At 32.2% G+C, this 22,723-nt stretch overlaps 1 protein-coding gene across 7 annotated transcripts in view; it reads right to left on the reverse strand.

Moving 5' to 3' along the window:
- LOC125077186 (protein ultraspiracle homolog) overlaps positions 1-22,723 on the reverse strand; it is a 39,601-nt gene that overhangs the window by 1,945 nt on the left and 14,933 nt on the right. For 6 of the 7 annotated variants that reach the window (XM_047689036.1, XM_047689031.1, XM_047689033.1 and 3 more), the window contains 8 exons: positions 16,770-16,974; positions 12,722-12,956; positions 5,800-5,938; positions 3,678-3,820; positions 2,794-2,869; positions 1,875-2,024; positions 1,440-1,489; positions 1,148-1,365 (listed from right to left, as the gene is read on the reverse strand). In XM_047689036.1, the coding sequence (XP_047544992.1) occupies positions 1,148-1,365; positions 1,440-1,489; positions 1,875-2,024; positions 2,794-2,869; positions 3,678-3,820; positions 5,800-5,938; positions 12,722-12,956; positions 16,770-16,974 (1,216 nt within the window). The remainder of the gene's footprint in view (positions 1-1,147; positions 1,366-1,439; positions 1,490-1,874; positions 2,025-2,793; positions 2,870-3,677; positions 3,821-5,799; positions 5,939-12,721; positions 12,957-16,769; positions 16,975-22,723) is intronic. The other variant, XM_047689034.1, reaches the window with a different exon arrangement.

Below are 22,723 nucleotides of genomic sequence, written 5' to 3' on the forward strand. Positions count from 1 at the left end.
CTTATAGAAATCTTAAAAAATGTTACATAGATTAACATTTGAAGAAAGAGAAAGCAAGTTAATAATTATACTAACATTAAATTACAAGTAATATTCCCTAACAATAATTTGTAATTAGTAAGAAGCAAATGAGATGTTATCAATAAAAGATGGAATGATAAATAGTAATTACCAAATCAATATCTAAATAAAAATCCAACTATTGCGTAGCAAATTATTGACACTAACCAAACTAAATTAATTTACCGGACTTTTTATACATTATTATAAATGTTTTCGATAGAAAATACTGATTTTTTTTTTAAATTCTTTTAGATCAAATAAAACCTAACTTTGGTTACTAACATTGCCTGGCAATACAGTTATTGCCTAAAGTCGTCAACCATATGTAATTTTAATTAAATTCAATAATTAATTAAAAAGAATGAAATGTTCAAAATTGATAGTTTTGTTAAACAGTAAAATAATGTCGGTTACATACTTGCATAAATGGGACGACATATGGTAGATTTTCACAATGTAGGCACAATATCTTAGAATTTATTAGTTCAGGTCACGATTTTCTGTACACTTTGAACATTCCTTGTTATTTTGTTTGTACAAATTTAAAAATATCAATAGTAAGTATTCTTTGATAACTACTAGAGATTAAATATTTTTGTGAACATTAATTTAATCAATATGACCCTGCCGTACTATCCTATGTTCCTATGTGGTATATGGTATAGCCTTACTTTACCTTGATAAAAGCCTATAATTATAACGCGTGTGATGTTAGGAGTTGCGATACTTTTTTGCCGTAACGATTTAATTACTCATACGCAAGTCAGGACCATCACAGATCGTCTCTATATTGTCAACGAAATACGAGCCTTAGAGGACGAAAACCAGTGTCGCCAAATTTCTCTAGTGAAAAAAATTTTAGAGGTTAAACTATTTTGAATGCGCTGAAAAGATCGTAAAACATCGTCAAACGTTTACGAATTTTCAGCTCAGACGGTTTACTCATCACATTAGGAGGAAAAATTCAAGCGTTGGCGGCACTGGACGGAACTGAGCCAAACGCAGCCGGAGACAAAACCCGAAACGCTCTCGGCACGCTCTCGGTCTGCGGCCCGTGAAACAGTTTACAAGGTCATGCTCTTACATGATAGAGTTGGTGTCAATGGGCGGCGCGTGGTTGCGGAGCGCTTCTCGTATGAAGTTGCTGATGTTGTTCTCTGCGATGAGGTGGAAGAAGAACAAGTGCTCGAAGCTCTTGAGGGAGATGGAGCGCAGGGCGGGCAGGCGCAGCAGCAGCGACGCGAAGCGGCCCTCCTCCGAGCTGTGCGCTCGTCTGCAGTACTCGTCCAGGCAGGAGAACATCTGGCGAGTTTTATTCATATAATTTTTGTTTCGTATTTTAAATATAATCTATGTCTCAATTAAGTCGTACATACCTTCTCTCTGAGGACGTCGACGTCTTGCCGGTTCTTTAGTCCCTTTACATCTGCAAAATTAAGACGTTTTACTATAAAATAGTTTAAAAAAAAGCTTACTGCTATAAAGAAATTCAAATTAATATTATCAATATAATACTTAATAAAATCAACCTGTGATGTGTTCTCATAATATTAATACACTACTGTTGGAGTATACAACATCATTCGCTTGCTTTTAGCCTTTAAGATTTGACAGACTTTCTTTCCCGGTCCACTGCCAGATGACTACTTTCATCAGGAACAGGTGGGTCGGGACCACCACCACGATAATGTTCATTGCAAATCGCAGGACCAACTGCTTTACGTGCCCTCTGAGGCACTCAGCACTGCTACTTTTACGGGCTCTACAGGCTCTCGGGCCCTGTGGCTTTATAAGCCAGCATATGTACGTACCGGGGTTGAGCAGCACGATGGCCTTGAGCGCGACGTACTCGGCCTGGTCCATGCGCAGCGCGCGCATCTTCAGCGACAGCTCGGACAGCACGCGGTCGAAGATCTGCCCCACGCCCGCCTGCAGCGCCGAGTTGCGGTGCAGTGTCATGCCTGAGGGATTTGTGGACGTCGAGCAGTCAAATACATTATAATTCTTTTAACTAGGAATAGAGATACAACAAATATGGTTATGTTAGTATCATCGTGTGTAAATATATGTACATACATATGAAAATTGACATATACTTATTATTTAACATAAATATTTACACACGATGATACCAAGACTGGTTGTGAGTTCTCTTGTCATCGTGATCATTGCAAAAACTAGTTTTGGGATGATAATAAGTTTAAAGACACCATAAAGTGTTGCAGACTGTTTTTTAGAAATTCGTACCCAATTGTTGGCACTTTAAGACTTGGTTTTAATTTTAAATTAAATAGTAAAAGTATCTAATTTTTTCTGTCACTGCTTCCTATTATCAGTAATATTTCAATTCCTCATAATGCTAAGAGAATAATATAACACGGTATAGACTTGCGGTACCGAATCAAAATGGGCAATGGCTTATTTTAAACACGTCTGAAAATAATTTCTGAGCATTCACTTTAAAAAAAATTGTATAAATTCCTATGACAAAGTATATTAAGTACAAAATACATTTGTTATGTGCCATGCATATTCTGAGTTTTTCGATAACTTTTGTTCCAATTCCTCGTGCAGCGGTTGGGGAGGAGGTCTTTTTCGGTATACCTTACAACGTATATGTGCGTGTATTTACAAATACATGTATCTCATGACGATCGGTTGTGTAATTGAACGAAAACGTAACAAACAAGCACATTTTCGCATTAATAATATGAGCATATAATAAGTTACCCGGCATGAGGCACATGAGCTGTGGCGGCGCGGCGGTCCGGGTGCCGTCCATGTTCTCCCGCTCGTCCTCCAAGTACTGCAAAATAATACCATACATACATAATCACGTAATAAACTTTTATATTTAACAATGAAATTGTATTTACTTGAGGTAAGTGGTCATGTCAGGGTGACCCTTGGACTTTGGCGCTGTAAGAAATATTAACCCTTACATCACAAAAATGCGCCACCAAACTTGGGAGCTCAGATGTTATGTCCGTTGTGCCAGAAGTTACACTGACTGACTCAACCTTCAGACTGGGACAAAACAATTCAAACTCCAAGGTTTTTTATCATCTATTTAATCTTAGAATTAGTAGATATGCTTTACGTTTACTTACAAAATATTTTTACATGAGATTTAAAATTATTAATTGGACAAGATTATAATTATATGAGGAATGTTAGTATTGAAACGATTGCCCTGCCCTAGGAAACATTTATAGACTACTATCAGTATTTAAAACGGGATATTTACCATGTTCACGAGACTGAACTGTCTCGTGAACAAGACATTGTAGATAATGTCGAAATATCGAGCTCCAACAAATAAAAATAAAAAACATGGTAAATATCCCGTTTTAAATACTGTTAGTAATAAAAATAACCATGTTAATTTAAAAAAAAATAAAAAAAATTATACACTATGTGATATCTTTACTACATTCGTAAATGTGAGTAAAGCCACAATGATTGAATTTAAAATGTGTTTTGGTCCTATATGACATTACATTGTATAATTCAGCAACAAAATCAAAAATTGAGCGACTTCCATGTCAGCAAGTGTTATCGATATTCATACTTTAAACACTCCGATAGAATAATAACCCAGAACCCAACAATACCTCCATAGAGCGCCAGGCGATGGCGAACAACAGCAACTCGTTCCAGGAGCCCTTTATGAGCAGCACCTGGTCGTCCAGCTCCAGCTGGCTGAAGTGCGGGATGTCGCGCGCCCACACAACAAGTGCAGCAATCTGTTTGTTACCTGGAATTTTCAATAAAAAAAAAAAATAATAACAATAATGGTAACAACTCAATGCTCTGATTCAATATTTAAAATATTTTTACTTTAAACCGATTTAAAGAAAAGGATGGTATGTTTGTTGTGCACAATTTTTGCGCAGAATATACTAATTCTTATGGTTATTCACTGGACTATCTAAGGGGCGTATACATAAACGAATGCTTAAGTAATTTCTTATGTACAGACTTACAGTGTAAGTTATGTCTGGTTTTCAGCAATACTCGGAACATATATTATATACCATATAAAAACATTTTTACGATGTTGAGAATATGAAGTTTCTAGAATGTAAATTATATCACTAGATAATGTTTCTCTATCCAAATCTAATCAATAATTATCGTTTTAATAGACAAAAAACGTATCCCGATATAGTATTAATTGCACTAAAATGTTTCCATAAGATTTTATAAATGATGCTTTATTTTTAGATAAAGCGTTCAAACAAATTATTTAGAACTATTTAGATTGAATAAATTATATAATTTTAAATTAAATATATATTTCTGATAAGTAATTAAAATGATAAAATCTATTATCTTTTAAATGAATACGATATTTAATATTTTATATTCATATTAACAATTATGCTCCGTGTAAATATAAACGCTGAATTTATGTATAAGAACTTTTATTAAAAATCTATATTGACTTTCATTCTGGAATGTATAGTATAGTACTAGTATTGCAGCCCTAAGGTACGCTAACAGGAGACTACTACGTACTAATGTAGAAAGAGGTAGAGGTAGAAAGAGGTAATAAATACATATATAGAGTATTAAGGTATATGTATGAGACATGTTGGATAGGTGGTACCTAACCAGATTGGCTGGCACAGAATCAAGCAAGCCGCGTTGAAATAACGTGGCGGAGTAAGCTCCAGGATTTGCCCACTCCTGGTATACACACGGGCTATTAAGTTTTTACTAAACATTGTGTTTAATTTATGTATATAAACATAGCTATATAGTTGTCGAGCGCGTGCAAAATAAATAGTCGTTTAAAACCTGTTATTTATACCTACGTATTATTTTACTCATGTAAATGAATATCAAATATTCATATTGGTATTTTGTTATTGAATTTTAATCAAGACTTTCTTGTTTTATTTATATCGAAAGACGAATGCAAAAAAAGTCGAATATCAACATTGTTTGAATGTTTTGAACAATCAGATATATTTTCTGTCCGCAACGCAGCAAATAAATTAGGCCCTTTTTTAGCTACGTAAGGTTATTTTAAGTCCATTATTTTATTAGAGTCTTATTCCGAATTGAATTGATTTTTTTCATATTTTTTCTCTTTATCTCTAAATCATTTTTTTGTAGTTTCAATAGATAGCTTAGAGGGATGGGGAAGGCTAGGTATCTTATGAATCCTAATGGATTGAATTTAAACTGTCTTTATATTACTAAAAGAGCTTTCGAAGACGTTATTATTTTAAAGAATCGTTTATTTTTACACGTTGGTTTTCTATGATTTTTATGAAACAGACAGACATTATCCATTTAAAGCTTTACTATATCGTCAGTCAGTAACGATATGTAAATCTATTACCGAGAGATTAGATGAGATGAGCCGAGATGGCCCAGTGGTTAAAACGCGTGCATCTTAACCGATGACTTCGTGTTCAAACCCAGGCAGGCACCACTGAAATCGCGTGTGCTTAATTTGTGTTTATAACATAAGTGTGAGTGAGTCTCGTGTTCGGCGGTGAAGGAAAACCTGCATGTGACTCATTTCAACGAAATTCTGCCACATGTGTATTCCAACAACCAGCATTGGAGCAGATGGTGGAATATGCTCCAAACCTTCTCCTCAAAGGGAGATTTACAAGCTAGTTGCTATTGTTATTAAGATTGTCAGAACGTCCAATGGAAATATTTATTGCTAATTCGGCGATCCCTTTAGGAGAATCAATTCAGGAAATAGTGACTTACCTATTTGACAAAGACTGGAGACCGGCGCACGGTAGCGCGGCGGGACGTTGCTTTCGGGTCCAACGCGAAGGAACTGGAATTCCTCACTCGGGTCTGCCACAAGGGACTCCATCTCTAGAAGTCGTTCGATCGATAGCTCCTGTAATATTTCATAATAATAATTGAGATTTTATTTGTATTTTACAATAATATAATACGCACATACGTTTCTAGATTCTATGATTGCATTATCGGAGAAACACATTTACAATTGTGTTACCTATAAAAGCTCCACGAAATTATAGTATGTATCACTCTAAACAAAACTAAAGAAATAGTACAAAAAAAAGGAATCCATTTAAATGTATACTATTCGAGTAGTTTCTGAAAAAATTTTGGTGTCGTATAATTACACAAGAGTATATTAAACATAAAGCTACCATTGGGAATGTAGATTTTTCCGAGAAAAATCGTCAAGAATCTCATTATTTCTCTGTTCCACCAATAATCACAATGTATATATAAAATTTAATGAAGGTGATATTATTTTTATTTAAAATATGAAGGCAGCCTGGCCAATAGGCATCCTCGTCCATAGACATTGTCACTGTAAGATATGTTACCCATTTCTTACATCGCCAATGCGCCAACAATCAACTTTATGAACTAATTCAATTCAAAATTCAAGAATAATTTTAACCTGTATCATATACATTTGAGAAAATTCGTTTTAAAACAGTTCAATCGATCAATCTAATAACGGACATTTTGAGTCATATAAACTAGACGTTAAATGCCACATAAATATTTTCTGTAAGTATTCATTCGATTAGCTGAATATGGACATCATAATGGGAATTCCAAACATTGCTACAATAATACTACGTAAAGTATTGTCAAGACAAATTTTAGTAGACTTTTTGAAGTTTCTACATTTACGCAATACGAGACCAAGAATTTTATTGCTGTTCAGTCACGATTTAGCAAACACAAAGATTTACATGAAGCTATCGAGTTGATATAATAGATACAGTTACTCAAGCCTAAATGTTTCAAACATTATTAATTTCCTTTAGAGGACTATTTCTGGATAAAATCCTTTTGATACCTTCTATAACAACAATACTAAGATTTGTTAAGACCTATCTTAATGATGTTTATTGTTTTGGAATAATTTGTCATCATCCAAAGAATAGAGGGTCTCAGAAATTTCAAGACTTTAACAAATAACAATTGACGTGAACTTGTCGGGCTTGATGAAATATTTTAAAAAGTTGGAGTCCAAGGTGAGGTGAACCCCTCGCGGAACGCATGAAACGACTGTAGGATTCAGATAAAAATCCCTTGACTTTTACAATTGACCTCCTGTCACTTAAGTATGATTAACACAATTATGAGAGAAAAGATGATTCCTGCATTATGAAAGTTAATATGACATCTGTGGTACTTCAATATCAACCAGTTGTTATGTTCAAAGTATAACATAAGATTCGTAGTTTATCTAGATTTAAATAAGGAGATATATAAATAGTAACGAAACAAATACCTTTTAAAGAGACCAGATTTAAAAATCGGTATAATTAAAGTGATAATGAAAAGGTACACACTGAACTTTTAAAAATTGAACAAATCCGATTCATACAATAGTTTCACGTAACGTTAATATAATATGTATAATAATGTTTCGTATACATTTATAACATACATTTATTAACATACAATTCTTAATACTGAATAATTTATCATTCTTTAATCGTACTGCGGTACTGACATACAAGTGGGTAATTAAATGTTTCCTGAAAACAACTACAGTAGGCGTTTAATTACTTGGCAACGATAGAATATTTAAGTGCGGAAACGACACAACAACAAGTATGAACTTATAATGCCACGAATATTCGTATAAAAATAACCAGATGAAGGCTACATTTATCTAATACCAATTTATTGGTCTCGCGAAAATTAGCCGAAAATAATTAACATATAAGATCGTAAAATCAAAAATGACGTTTATTTTTGATACGAGTCTTTATTTATAAGTAACCCTACATTATTTTCTATACCAGTTACGTCAACGAATATTTATATTAAATACATATTTACTAGTACAAAGTAATCTATCCTTTATACTTTGAAGGACGTAGACCTTGGTCGAGGCCAACGAATAAATTATACCTACAACCTTGTGACTAACGAACTAACAATGTCATACCTAAGTATGATAGTGTTTAATGTTTATGTCTCCCACACCTACTTAAGAAAATATCATTTGTTTTATTTATAGCCAAGTAAATTGTGTTAAAAATAGTAAAACCAGCATTATTATAATGTTGTCTTAGATTTTCGCGATTATTACACATTGAATTGTCTGCCCGTGACCACGAACACTGCAAAGTGGTCGAAACGTCGGGATGTTAAAATAATTAATATACGCGATTAAATCCGTTAAAAACTAGTTTTAATTCAGCATTATTATATTAATTTAATGTAATAACTATTTCTAATATAATATAATGTAACAAGTATTTAATCCCACAGGTGGGCAGAGATCTTCTTTCTTGTTAAGTGAAAAGATTTATTGTTTGGACTGAGCGTGGCATAGATCAGCTATTTTTCGACACGTGTTAAAATAAAATATATTAAACGAAAAACCTATTCGAAGAATCATTAAGCATGAGATAAATTATAAACCCAAACATCACAATTAAAAGCGATCTTTGACCAATATTAATGAGTTCTATCCTTTAGCGACTAGAGTCTAGACCAGTGTTTTTCAAACTGTGGGTCGCGACCCACTAAAGAGTTTTGATTCTTTACTAAGAGGGTTAAAGAAAAAGCATTTACTGAGAAAAAAAATCAGTACAAATCCTATGCCAAATGTTAATGTTTTAATTATTTATCTTGAAGCTACGGTTTCGGTCAGTTGAGTTCGAAAAGCGTTACTTTTAATAACGATCACAATGAGATCTCTTTAAACACGTTATTTAAATCAGACGGTAAAACCATGTCGCTCATATTATGTCAATTATCAGTACAGGTCTCAACAGAAAGAAAATAATACATAGTATTATAAACGGCTGATGTTATTTTATGGTCATTAAAATAAATCATAAAATTGCATTCGTTTTCGTTTCAATAATAAATGATTAAAATTGCATGTTATAAAAATTCTAATAATTAAAATTATTTAACTGCTCGAATTACACAATTATTTTCATATTTATAGCTTCGAATGACCTTTATTAAACTTGCTGTTATCCCAAGGATCTTTTCACAAAACAGAACAAGCTTCCCTCCCAAAAGATCAAGGCCATATAAATCGATAATATACCAAATAACTAATGTGGCATTTTGTCATTTGCGGTAGCATGCAAACAAACTTAGACGTTCATAATAAGAAAAGATCAAATAGATTAATATCAAAACACAAATTAATTGATGAATGTAATCAATTTCAATCAGTCAATTTTGTAATTAATTCTATTGTTAGATACTAGTATGCCTTTTATAGATGTTGCTAATATAATTCGGGTGATAAATCTATATTAATACATAATAAATGCACATTTGAATTAAATATTACACAGAAGTTGTATTTAGGTTTTCCCTGACATTCGATACCGTACGCAGGAAATATTATCGATTGGTATTACGCAGCGTAGGATTACAATTATAAAGTATTTTTGTAATAGTTACCTACATCTATTATAGACGGTTAATATCAACACACACACGTTAAGCTTCCAATAACCCGTCATAGAAATATTAACACACATATATGTATCGACACGCTTTATAATTGTGTCCGTTATTGATCCATTCAGAATCGACGACGGTGTGTTCATTTTAAATAAATGAACTTGTAGCTGTGTAACTACAATTAGTATAGCACTTCAATACGTCATCATTACACAGTACAAAACAAAGTCGCTTACCGCTATCTATCCCTATTTACGAGTATCTTTAAAATTACACAAAGAATTTTGATGCTGTTTTTTTTAATAGATAGATTGATTCAAGAGGAAGTTTTATATGTATGATACATGCACAATATAGAAGAGAAACACTGATAATTTTAGAGATTTCTAAAGTGACGTAAATAAAAACATTTTTTGCGTTTACATTGCAAACGCTGGACCTACGAAATAGTTCAAAATAACAGTATTGTACACCTTAAAAAGATCTTCAAAAAAGTCCGTGGTGGTATATGTCTATCTCTTAGGGATAGCCCACAACAACCATTTTTTATCCTTTACTTTATACGAGAAATAATGGCTTATTTTCGATGCGATTTTAAGCAATACAACATTAATACTATTATAGCTAGGAATATATTACTTTTCATCCCGGAAAAATATACCTAACATTTGAACCATTACACGCGTCCGAAGCAGCGCACGGCAATTTATCTATACTAGTCCATATTCATAATTATTATAAATGCGAAAGTAACTTTGGTACTGTCTGTCTTGTATTGGTATTAAGTAATTAATTAAAAAAATAAATAAAATTTAGTATTGTAACAAGCTCTTTCAGGGCCAAATCGCTGAAACGAATTTGATAAAATTTGGCTAAAATATGAGGCAAACTTGAACTCCAAGTGGTACATGCTACTTTTTAAAACGACAACTAGTAAGAAATAAATATAAGTAGAAGTAGGTATTAACATTGAACAAGTGTCTTAATACTCTGCAAAGCCTACATTTCATTTAAATAAGAAAAACGTCAATAGAGGTGAAATATTAATGACAATATTTATCTCAATTCCATAGCTAATGAGGAATAAATCGATTCACTTAAAAATGTTCTGATTTAATCTGCACCCGAGTCGAAATTATGAAGATTAAGATCTTTTCAACCTGACATGTTTTTCTATAATATAAATCTAAAAAAATATCGTTTAAAAAAAACTTTGTTGCGTAATGAACAGCACCTCGTTTGGACCGCATTCACGAGAACAGGGAAATTTAATTTTAATCAACTTCCAAGTTACAAAATCAATTCGGTTGACTTATTAATTAATTATTATTAAGTAGTTCAATACAAGAAGGAGTTCGAGGACTTTATATGAATTTTACGAACATGGGCAGCTACTTCTGTATATTAAGAATAAATATTATTTTTTACGAGAGTAAAATTAAAACATAAATATTGTATTAACAAACGATAAACAACGCCTATCGTTTAAATCGAAATTGACTCAGAAATCTACATATATATACAAGCGAAATACTACTTACTGATTAATCACGAAATTGCAGAAACGATAACATCTACAAACATGAAATTTGGCAGGTAGGTTCCTTATAGAGGTAAGATATCCGATTCGCCTAAGGGGGTAAAACGGGGGTTTGAATTTTGGGTTTTTAAAAAATCGCGCGTGTGTTCTATTATTTTATAAACGTGAGAAATACTATGATAAAACAATATGCTAATTGTTCATGGTTTCTGTAACAGAAACAAATAAAAAAAAATTACCATGAATACACGACTATAGATTGAACATCTGATGATACATTTACGCACTAAATTTAGTAAAAAAAATCTGATAAATTCAGTAACAACACTGTTTTGTAACCGTTCCGGAAACGGCAGCTGGTCTAACAAATGGCGAATTTAGTTATAATTTCGTAGATTTCCACGAAGGTAAGTTGATATAAAATATTCATAACATCGCCCACTTTATTAATAGAACAAACTATTTAAATGTTTAATAATAAAGTTTATCTATAGACGATTTCGCTGTTCGAATGAACTTCTGACATGAAAAATTACGATTGCATTTAGAAAATCATCTATAACACTAAATATCTAACGAATTTCTATACCAGAATTTGAACTCGCATTCCTAACGTGTCGAGCTAAATTGGAAGCGAATCTTAGACGCGATGTCGAAAGATGCATTAACGTACATAATAAGAACGGATAAACGAATCATATTAGCAAACAGGCAATTAAAAATCTATTACCGCGTTTTTTCTATACTATCCATTGACTAATTACCTCGTGATTAGTACAAAATACATTATTAAAAACTTGTGAAAACATTAAAAAAAGTTATTAAAAACAGCCAGGAACGTTAAATTATGTACGTTTATGAATAACTTGAAGTTACCACAGAGGTTATATATTATAATAAGTATAAAGTTAAGACTTCAAATAAATACATCTCATCGTCATCGTCAATTAAGGTTCTTGTTACGAGGGAATTACTTTGATAGCCAAGCAATAAACAAGGAAATCTGAGCGCGTCACTGCCCACGTTATTTTTAGTGCAGTCATTGTAGTTAATTACCTGAGACATTTTTATTGACTATTTAACATTTATTTGCCTGATAGTATGACCTCTACCTTTTATAAAGCAATGTAAAAATGTAGCAGCCCCCCTCTACCCAAGAGGAACATTTGGAGCTTAATCCACCATACGGTTCCAGTACGACTCGATGGTTGAATACCACGCATTCAGATTTCCTAGCAATATATATTTAAATTTTATTTAATTTCATGAAAACTCAGTCATTTCAACTAAGTTGAATTGCAACCTGCAATCTTCTGTTAAAATCGACATATTATATCCACTGAGCTAAGTCTATTCCGATTATTAAAATGTAAATGTATCTAAGTACATTAAAAATCTATTTAAGTGTAATAACTTTGAGATAACAAGGATAAGGTCTGTTTCAGGACTTATGTTATTATGGTTCAATGACGATTGATTGATTAAAGAATAAAACTTCGATTTGACAAACTTACGATTCAGTATAAAAGCGTCATTGATCAATCATTTGTCTGAATTTTATTTAAAAATATGTATTCGTTCTTCATATTTCTATCTAAATTACAAATATATTTTTAATCTATAAAAATTATACGTAATCGTCTGTTTTAATAAAACCTTATTTCTAATATAAAATATAATAATAAAAAAGGAAACAATAAATACATGAATTACTTGTACTGAGCTGCTCGGATGTGCGTCCTCGGCTCCCCTGGCCGCTCGCTGCCTCTCTTCTTGAACGGCCTCCCTCTTCATACCACACGCGAGGCATTTCTGGTAACGACAGTACTGGCAACGATTCCTCTGACGCTTGTCTATGATACAATTCCTCTCTTCGCGACAGGCATATGTAAGATCCTTCCGCACGGTACGTTTGAAGAAACCTTTGCATCCTTCGCAACTGTAAACGAAACATTGGCTAATTCAGAAGTTGGAATTTAGGATTATCGTTTTTAAAACCTGTTAGTATGGTTCAATTTTAAATAATTTCAAGCCAATCGATCGAGAAGAAATTTTTCAGATACTTTTGTGTAAAATTTCATAACAAAATAATCTATAGGCTGTTCCTACCACGGTAAGATTATTGACGAATAAATATTTTTTACATATATATCATTAGTCGATGATTCATGATTATCTTGGATGGATTCGTAAAAATATGGCATTTTGAATATCAAGTTTTCATCAGAGGACTGAAATTAAAGGGATTATTATGTAAAATGTGCGTGAATTAAGATCTCACAAATAAACTGCAGTTCTAGTAACATTCAGCATAGCTAATTATACAATTCTTAATAAGTTTTAACAATAGTTCCGTCGATTAAACCAAAATGGAATTTAAACTTTTAAATTTATTAAAAATAATACTATGGTTCTATGTTTTGGTCGCCAGTTATTTTGATATTTTTTAATGAATCATTTAATGTGAAAAATATCGAAAATAGTAATTAGTATAGTGGATTTTTAGATCTACCTCACTTCTAATGTAAAACTAAAACTTAGGAAATATAATAAAAATAAAACAATCAATATAAATATATAATGAAAACGCTTTAGAATGTAGATTAAATAAAATCTAAGTTTTTTATATAAGATGACGTATTAAGACAACTACAGACAGACAAGTGAATACCTATGCGTGTGTGCGTACACGCCTGATGACTTTCAAACAGTAAGAAGCCATATAAATTATTATTAATTTGAACAGTTCTGTAAATAAATATCTATGTAAATCTTATACAATCCGTACCTAATATCAAATCTCTTGAAGACTCACAAGACAAGCAAAGTATTCGATTACCTATAAAATTAAACGATATCAAACCTATTAATTTTTATTATATCGATTTGATTAAAATTTATTGCCTCTTTAAGATCAGAGTCTGTCGACCATCATAATATTTAATAGGAATATTAAAAAAGAAAATTGCCGCGCGTGAAAATTTTCGCACCTTCGGACATCAATAATGTAGCGATTCTCACAGTAATTTTTCACGTTTAGTTGGTTAACGATTATTATATACAGATATTTGAAAAAAGAAGCTGCTTTTTTAACTACTATATATATAGATATATAAAATGGAACACCCACGTGTCAGAGCCATCACTGAGTCAAAAATCATGATATTGATGAGATAAATCAACTTACAAACTAATGATATCGAACAAAAAACATTTTATGTCCTCATTTCGAGGAACAGGTGAATAAAACCATTAATTATTACATCAGAATTTAGATATCTTGATTAGAAATACATCGAATGTAAAAAGAATGAATCTGTGTGTATACACAACACTAATTAGAAAAATTATATCTATTAAAATAATCTAGCGCTTTATCACAGATATTAGCATTTTTAATCATTGAAATAAACTTATTACAAAAAACATATTATTTCATAACGAGTAAATTCTAATATCGATCTTTATATATCGACATTTTATACATTTAAGGCACCAAACGAATAAACGAGCCGCCTTTTGAGAATCTGTTCAAACTTCCTTCTTGTGATAGCAAAACGAAATTGATCGTCGAGTTAAGCAATACGGGATTGATATTTGTCCTCCATCCTGAGTAATCACGAGCGAGCGAGTCGCAACAAGCAAGAAAGTGCGCACTTAGGCAATTCCCTCTACTCGAGTCATTAATAACGTCATTATTCTCAGAGGATGACACGAATCACCTTAAAGGCATGCGTCCACTGTCAACGTTAATCCATATCCGGCTTTGTTTAGCGATCACTCTTTATATAAGCTATACACTCACATGCGCTATTGTGTAGTGTACGAGTATATATATGTATATATAATAGGTGTGATATTGAAAAAAATATTCGAAGTCATCGGTGAAAGTCAAAGTAATCAAATACTTTTATCAAAAGTGATAAACATATCAAAGGCTATCGCCATAGGTACACATTCTGCGAATATTACTTTCAAACATTGTTTTTTTTTAATTTATCGTATTATTACCTAAGTATATATGTATAGATATTTAGAACTATTATAAACCTATATTTTGATACGTTTTTTCTTTGTCAAGTTTTATAATAAAAAGAAAACCTATTGTTACCATATATAAGAGTTTTTTTAAATATGTATAATGTATATGTACAACCTAGTGACCATTGTTCCTGTACTTGAGCATTTTTATCTGACGACATGTGTAATTATTTTGTTGCGTGTACATTTCGAAAGCACGTCGGAGCCGAGAAAAATACCACTTTCACTTATAAGAAACACTACAGCTGTGCCCTAAAATCAATGTTTTTTTTGCAATAATTTCGATTTTGGGGTTACCACGTTAAGAAGAAATTACGTTATATTAACTGAGTCCGATAATACGCCCAAATAAAATAAAACTTTTTAAAGTGAAAACCCTTTGATCGAGGATCCAAAACGAAGAGACAAAACCGTTCCGAAACCAGTTTCGGTCCAGATATTTAAGGAACACTTAAAAAATGTTACATATAAGGCCGGCTCTACCTATGTCCAGGTCTCGGCGCTGTGAGCGGGACGCACGAAGTACTAAATTACATTTGCAGATCGATAGACTATAACATGGTTTCTTTATAATGAATGCAACTCGCAAAACTATTCTTATAAATAAATTACATGCATTTATTTGTAAATGTACTTTTTTTCGTCTGAGTCAATTTCCTGTACAGTTAGTTTTTTCTTCATAAAAGTATAATTAAATATAAATTTCACCGTTGAATTTACGTAACACGTGACCGAGTACGTGCACAACAAAAGAATATGAAGTCAAAATTATGGAAATACGGGTATTGCAAAATCAATTTATGTCGGCTACCCGTAAACCATTTACCTGCCTTCGACTGAATGATTTTCAACCTAAAGTATTCTCAAGGTGAAAATAAAATGTCTCTTGCATGACATTACAGACGGCCGACGATCGATAGAATTGTAAATTGTTTCAATAATACATAAGTTGAGATTGTACAAAGGTGGAATAATACAGTGTACACAAGCCGCCTCCCACGCGTTCGCAGCTGTACTAAATTGTTTGAAGAATTGTAACACGCGAGAATTATTCAATTTTGTACGATAAAATTATTCATCCACAAGCCACCGACAGCGCTGTACCTACTAGCAACCTGTCTACAGCAATATATATACCTTCATTATATTTTCGTACATAACTGCTGTCTAGAAGTCTAGACAGGACTGTGTATATTTATACTTATAAAAGTAATACTATTACAGCCACGGTGCATGTAGAGCTTTAATAAAATTGAGTTTCCGAGACGCGCCATTAACATATCAATTCTCTAAAATATATAATATCGATATATTTCCATGAAATAAACATTAAATCAAAAACAATTCAGCGATATGCTACATATTTTAAAACATTTTTCATAAACTACATCAAATAATTCTATTGTACCTTCCGATAACATCTACCTTCCAGTAAAATAAACAAAAGAAAAGCAATAATTATAATAGATTTTAATTAAATATTTCAGTATGTCTTGAGACTTATTATAACGTATAATATATATAAATGCAATTGACAATATAAATAGTGTACTGTTTTCTTTCGTTTTCACCCAATCCACGTCCAAAACCAACGGCAGCTTTGTAATAATTTTACATTTAAGTACGATTATAGGTGGCTTGTAAATATAATTGTCTGGATATGAACCGGAACTGAAAAGAACTCGACTAGAGTCGAACACTTATCGTATACCTGTAAACTCCATAATGTTTTCCCGATGCTCTGTCACCGCAAATCGAACAAAGGTGCTTGGAACCGCTGAGAGGATGGTTCGGGGGATAATTTCTCATTGCGGGCGGGGAGGTGGCATCGTCCCGCATCCCGTCCAGCATCGCCGTGTCTGGCTTCATCTCCGGCGGAGACATCGGAGACATAAACCCCGCCTCTATGTTCAGCCCTGTAAAACAATTTTAACGTCACTATTTTATACCCTCTTGAAATGATTATTATTACAATTTTAAACACTAAATTAATTCTAATTTATTTTATAATATAAGATATTCCATTAGACTATAATTAAATTAACGGATAACACATTGTAATGATATTCTATACAGATCAAAAAGATACTGTATAATTCTTTTTGATATTGAGTGATGTTAGAATATTAAATAATATATTCAGTTTGACAATCGTAATCATGCACAACATTAGTTATGTAATCTGGCAATACCAGCGGATCATAGATATTTATAAAAATTACGTAAATACCAAGATTTACGACTAAATATTCGTATTTGATGGAGAACGTGGTGATGCGTTCTCGACAATTGCACAATATTATGGTTTTATTCGAAATACAAAATGTATCATGGCGAATAACGATATAGAAAATAAACAAAAATGTTGTCGGTGATTCAGAAAAACCCGATCAAACCGGTCCATTACACTGGGACTTTGTGGCCAGTTAAAAATAAGTAAACAGACACCCTCTCGATAAAAATTCAATAAAGTATACTTTTGTTTGACAGCTCTTATTATTTTAATACTACTATTTTATTTCGTAACGTTTACGTCAATATTCATAATATGTATTTATTTATCTTAATTATACATGTGTAAAAAGCAGCGCTAGACGTTTGAAATAAACTAATTAAAATGCAACTTTTTTAGAACAAAATCTTTTATTACAACATAGTATATTAACGAATAAAAAGACAAGTGTTGAAAAAATTCAGCTTAATCCGTTGGATGGAACTAGTTTTAAATTCAGTTGCAAAATTTGACCCACACAAACTAATAGGTTAAACAAAAGCTTAAAATATATCTGTTCAAGATTATAGTATGTAGTTTCAATAGATAGAGATGATCGTAATAAATGGGTGGAGGGTTCCAATACTCCGAATAAACATATCTAGAGATACTTAAGTCTTAATTTAAGTTGGTTGAAGTTTAGATTTTAAATTAGTAAATCTCAATTTAATAGAGTCGCGATACAACCTCTGAATCATTTCAATCATTAATTAGAAAATGAATACATTCTGTAGCGATGCCACTACCGGGCAAAGACCTCTAATGCGACACAATTTTGTCAAAGACAATATATCCTATTTATGCAGGTTTCCTTGCGACGTTTACCTTTAATTTCGAACATATGATGTATATTATAAATACCAAACAATTTAGTTCATGAAAACTTAGCGGGGTTTAAGTCAGCAAAACAGGCGCTCTACTCAATGATCGAACTCGACTATAATACTATAAAAAATATTCATTTAAATAAATTTTTTTTATTTATTTAATGACTCATAGAACATCAAACCAAGTCTTGGACTCGGTATAAAAAAAAGAAAAACAAAAAACGAAAAAAAAAAACAGAATATCATAAATAATTGTCATGAGTACCATTTAGGACTGCAAAGCTTCCAGATTATACAGAATTCACGAGGAAGCCGTTTATGTTAATAGTCCCTTAGTATTCAGTATTATAAATTACAATCGCCAAACGAAAAACACGATTCAGGGGCGCAACGACAAAAGGAAACTTTGCCTTAAGGAGAGACCGAAAATACAACTACATTCTCGCCGAGGCGTATCTTAACAAAGTTCCACGTATCGTTCGATTATAAAACTACTATAACTAGAACTGATATATAATATCATTGGTCCTGACTGACTATCAACGCACAAACAAAACTAATGAATCTATAAAAGTGAAATTTCGTTTGTTTTATAAAGTAAGCGTCCGTTAAGTAAGGATTTTTTGGAATTTTTAATTTTATTAAGGGACGTGAGGTAAATTTGTAAGTTCTTTGAAGTTAGAATCGTGAAATATTTTACCCGTAAGCCGAGACAGTAATACAAAACCAATATTACAAATTGAAAAATGTTATTTGCTAGTTTTTTCCGGAATCTCGACAAAGCAATTTATCGAATAAAAATACGAAACTTTATATCATTAGCGTTTATAATGTGAAGAACGACAAGAGTTATATAATATAAAATACAAAATTAATATGTTGCAAATTTTTTAAATATATGTAATATGTTATTGTGATATATAAAACCTTTTTAATATTTATAGATTAAAAAAAAAACCTATCATCCAAATGTATACAATATGTTTAATAGAAAAGTCACAAACTTTTCAATACTTAAAAAAGATGATAGCATAAGTTTAATTTATTTGTCACGCAATCGTTATTGATATAAAACATCTCTGTAAAAATGTGCTATCGGAAAAAAGATATATTATAGATAACGCAACGCAAATAAAATATTCACTGCATGCTTATAATAAAAAAAAGCCTGGGTTTTACGATAAGATGTATTAGACTTGTAAGGGCGGATAAAACGATCTGCAAGATAGTTATTATATATATATATCAACTTGTAATGTAATAGCCGAAACCGCAGTTTCACCCGCGCTAAATTTATAAAACTTTATAGCACACAAATCTTTACCCCCTATTGTACTCCCATAAACAAACAAACCCAAACATTGATAGATTTCCCATACAAATTTCCAACATTACTTTCACGCCTTTAACGAATAATTTCCATGATATAAACTAATCTATGTCCTTCCCGAGGACTCCGCCTGCGTCCATACAAAACTACATCTAAATCGGCTCAGCGGTTTAAACATGAAGAGGTAACAGTAATGTTACCTCTTCATGTTTAATGCTGAGTAATTTCGCATTTATAATATTAATATTAATGAATTATCGAAATTAAAACCGGGCAAGCAACACTGAATGTTTATCTAATTTACTTGTGTTTGTATTTCATCTCGTGCTCGGTGACACATTGGTAAAAACATGCATGTGTCTGCCGCATGTATATCCATCATACGCATTTAAGTAGCGTGGTGGAATAAGCTCTAGAACGCTTCAATAGTAGACGTCTTTGCGCAGTAGCGGGATACTGAAAGGCTGTAAAGTTTTATATTTTATGATAGAATCGTGTTGGTTTTTAATACAAATCGTGCCTTTATTTATATATGCTGATAAGAACAATTTATTATATCACATTCCAAATTTTATTACTCACACAAAAACAGTCGTGCAACACGATTCCTATCATCTATTGCACACATGTAATAAAACATTACTAAGAGTATTTCTAGTTTTTTAAATATCCTCAATTAACGACCACCGATCAGAGTGAGACTTCAAAAAGGAACATCGATCGTACATATCGTACAGACAAAGAAATTTACGAGTGAAATAGGATTGCAGATATAAAGTAAACGAATGATCTCAGTCACACTCGTCAGTAAAATATGTTTAGTAGGTATAAACGTATACAATAAAAAGAAATGAGCCGAGTAAATAACTCATTTAAATGCGACGCAACTCTTTAAGGAAACATAAAATATGATAGAGTTATGTTGAATAAAATAATACAGAATATATATATTTATAAACAGCAAATGTTACGAAACACAAGGCTGCATTTCAACAAAAGGATAAAAGTATATGCATGTGTGCCACATACACAGGTATGTGGCACTGGACTCCAGAGGCTAGCTTTTTCGATCGAGGTATTCCCAGTAGCATCCCGAAGGAGAGCGTACATCCATCTCCGTGTCTCGAAGAGAACGTAAAGCAGTTTGTGTAGCGCCTGATCTCATTTACTCAGACTATGGGAGTGCAGAAATAAGGAGGGCATGTGTATTTGCGCACACACTTGTCCACTATTATGTATCCTGTGCATTTGGGTCTTGCTTAAGAATAACCGTTATTTTCGAAATCGGTGAGAACATCGTATTTGAAGAAATGGCAACACCAAAGAACGTGGACTGCGTCTGAACACATACGTTACAAAAGTTTCTGTGTTCAAAATGGTTCATAAATATTACTGTGAAACTTATTTGGGCACGATAAGAGTTTCATCGGCATATGTAATGTTAAAATAAAACGATGCAAATATGTCAACGGTGTATTAAGTGCTTTACTCCTGTGACTTACTGAGGAATTTTAAATAAAGAACAAAGAAAACGAAAAATTGTAACCGCTACCGATTGTTTGCTTAATGCGGACAATAATTGAATACGGGAACATCGAATTGTCGTTTCATTCCTTTAATATTTGCTATAAAAGGAAGGAATTAAACTTATATCATTCGAAATGTTCCATGCATAGACACGTACATAAATAAAATTATAAACAACAAATCCAGGTCAAATTTCAAGTGCTCATATTATTGAAAATGTTTGAAATTAGTGCATGAAAGAAGTATTTTTTTAAAAGGCTGGCCGCCACGGGATCCCTCCGGTTGTGAAACATAGAAATAGATGGTAATACACGAATTTATAATGATAGAATATGGAAAAAAACTTTACTAAAATAAATATACAATTCTTGTAATTATATATAATATTTTACAGTATACGTGCCATGCGCATACAATGAAGAAAGGTGACGGTGACGAGACATAGAGGCATAAGATGACCTAATGACGTTTATCGTCACGGCACACGAGACGCGCGCGCCCCCAAAATATATAATAAATGTGCACAATATTTCAGTACAATCGTGTTTAAAAATAGATACTGTCGCAAGGTTGGGACTAAACAAACTAATAAGTGTAGGAAAATCTTGTAAAATGAAGGAAATAAGGTCGCCAGATGTTTTTTATCTCATTTAGGTCGACGAATTGGCAAATGCGGCACTTGTGGTATGTCGTCGACACTACGTATATACATTGATACTGTTAGAAATATTAATCATTCCTCTTATCATTAATGCGCCACCAACCTTGGGGACTAGGATTATATCCCTTTAGCCTGTACACCGCAATACAGCCATTGCGCTGTACGGGCAAAAGAGATTAAGCCAATTCTCAATCACCCTTCAAACTGGAACACAACAAAATATTGCGGATAACAATCAAGTCAAATATCTTGCAATATTTGTATATCCTTAACTAAGAGTGTAATAAAAAATAAACAAATTGTTTACGGATAGGCATCTATGATGAATGTGTTTAGTATTTGAGAGACCAATCAATCAATCACGATTGCTTGAAAAAATAGGTAACTCTTTGTTTATTTAACAACAATGAGTACAATATTCATTTGAGTTTCGAATTTCCACTCAAAGACTTTCTTATTCCTTGTTACACTAACAAGAGAAGTTTTCTGAATAATACTGTTTACAAGCGAAATAATAAAGGAGAAAATTCGCAGAAGTATTTAATTATTATATACATAATATCGGACAAGAATTACATAGCTAATACAATAGCTCAGATGAAAGAACCGTCAATCAAAGCGTAAACAATAAACGATATTAATTATTATACATATAATGTTTGAACCAATACTTCTACACAGTGGGCAGTACTGAGACGCTTGTAGTCAGTCAATAAACTTTATAGGGCCTCGTTGTTATAATAAATTTCTTTTAAAATTATTGAAAATCAAATGCACATTAATGAACCAATCCTATTTATTTTCATACCGTCTCTCTTTGCTTTCAAAAACACTTAATAAAACAATTTATTTTAAGAATAAAATGAAAATTGAGGACAATCGTACAAATAATTCAAGTACGTATTTCAAGATTTCGAAAACAGGTTCTGTGAGGACATTCAAAATTACTTTAACGTTGTCGACTAAAATGAATTTCTCATTATATTATAATAACCGATCTTTCATCTTTTGGATCGTTTATCAAAAGTTATTATTTTCGAGCTCCGTG

The sequence above is a fragment of the Vanessa atalanta genome, chromosome 3 (assembly GCF_905147765.1).
Source record: "Vanessa atalanta chromosome 3, ilVanAtal1.2, whole genome shotgun sequence".
Classification (NCBI taxonomy): Eukaryota; Metazoa; Arthropoda; class Insecta; order Lepidoptera; family Nymphalidae; genus Vanessa; species Vanessa atalanta.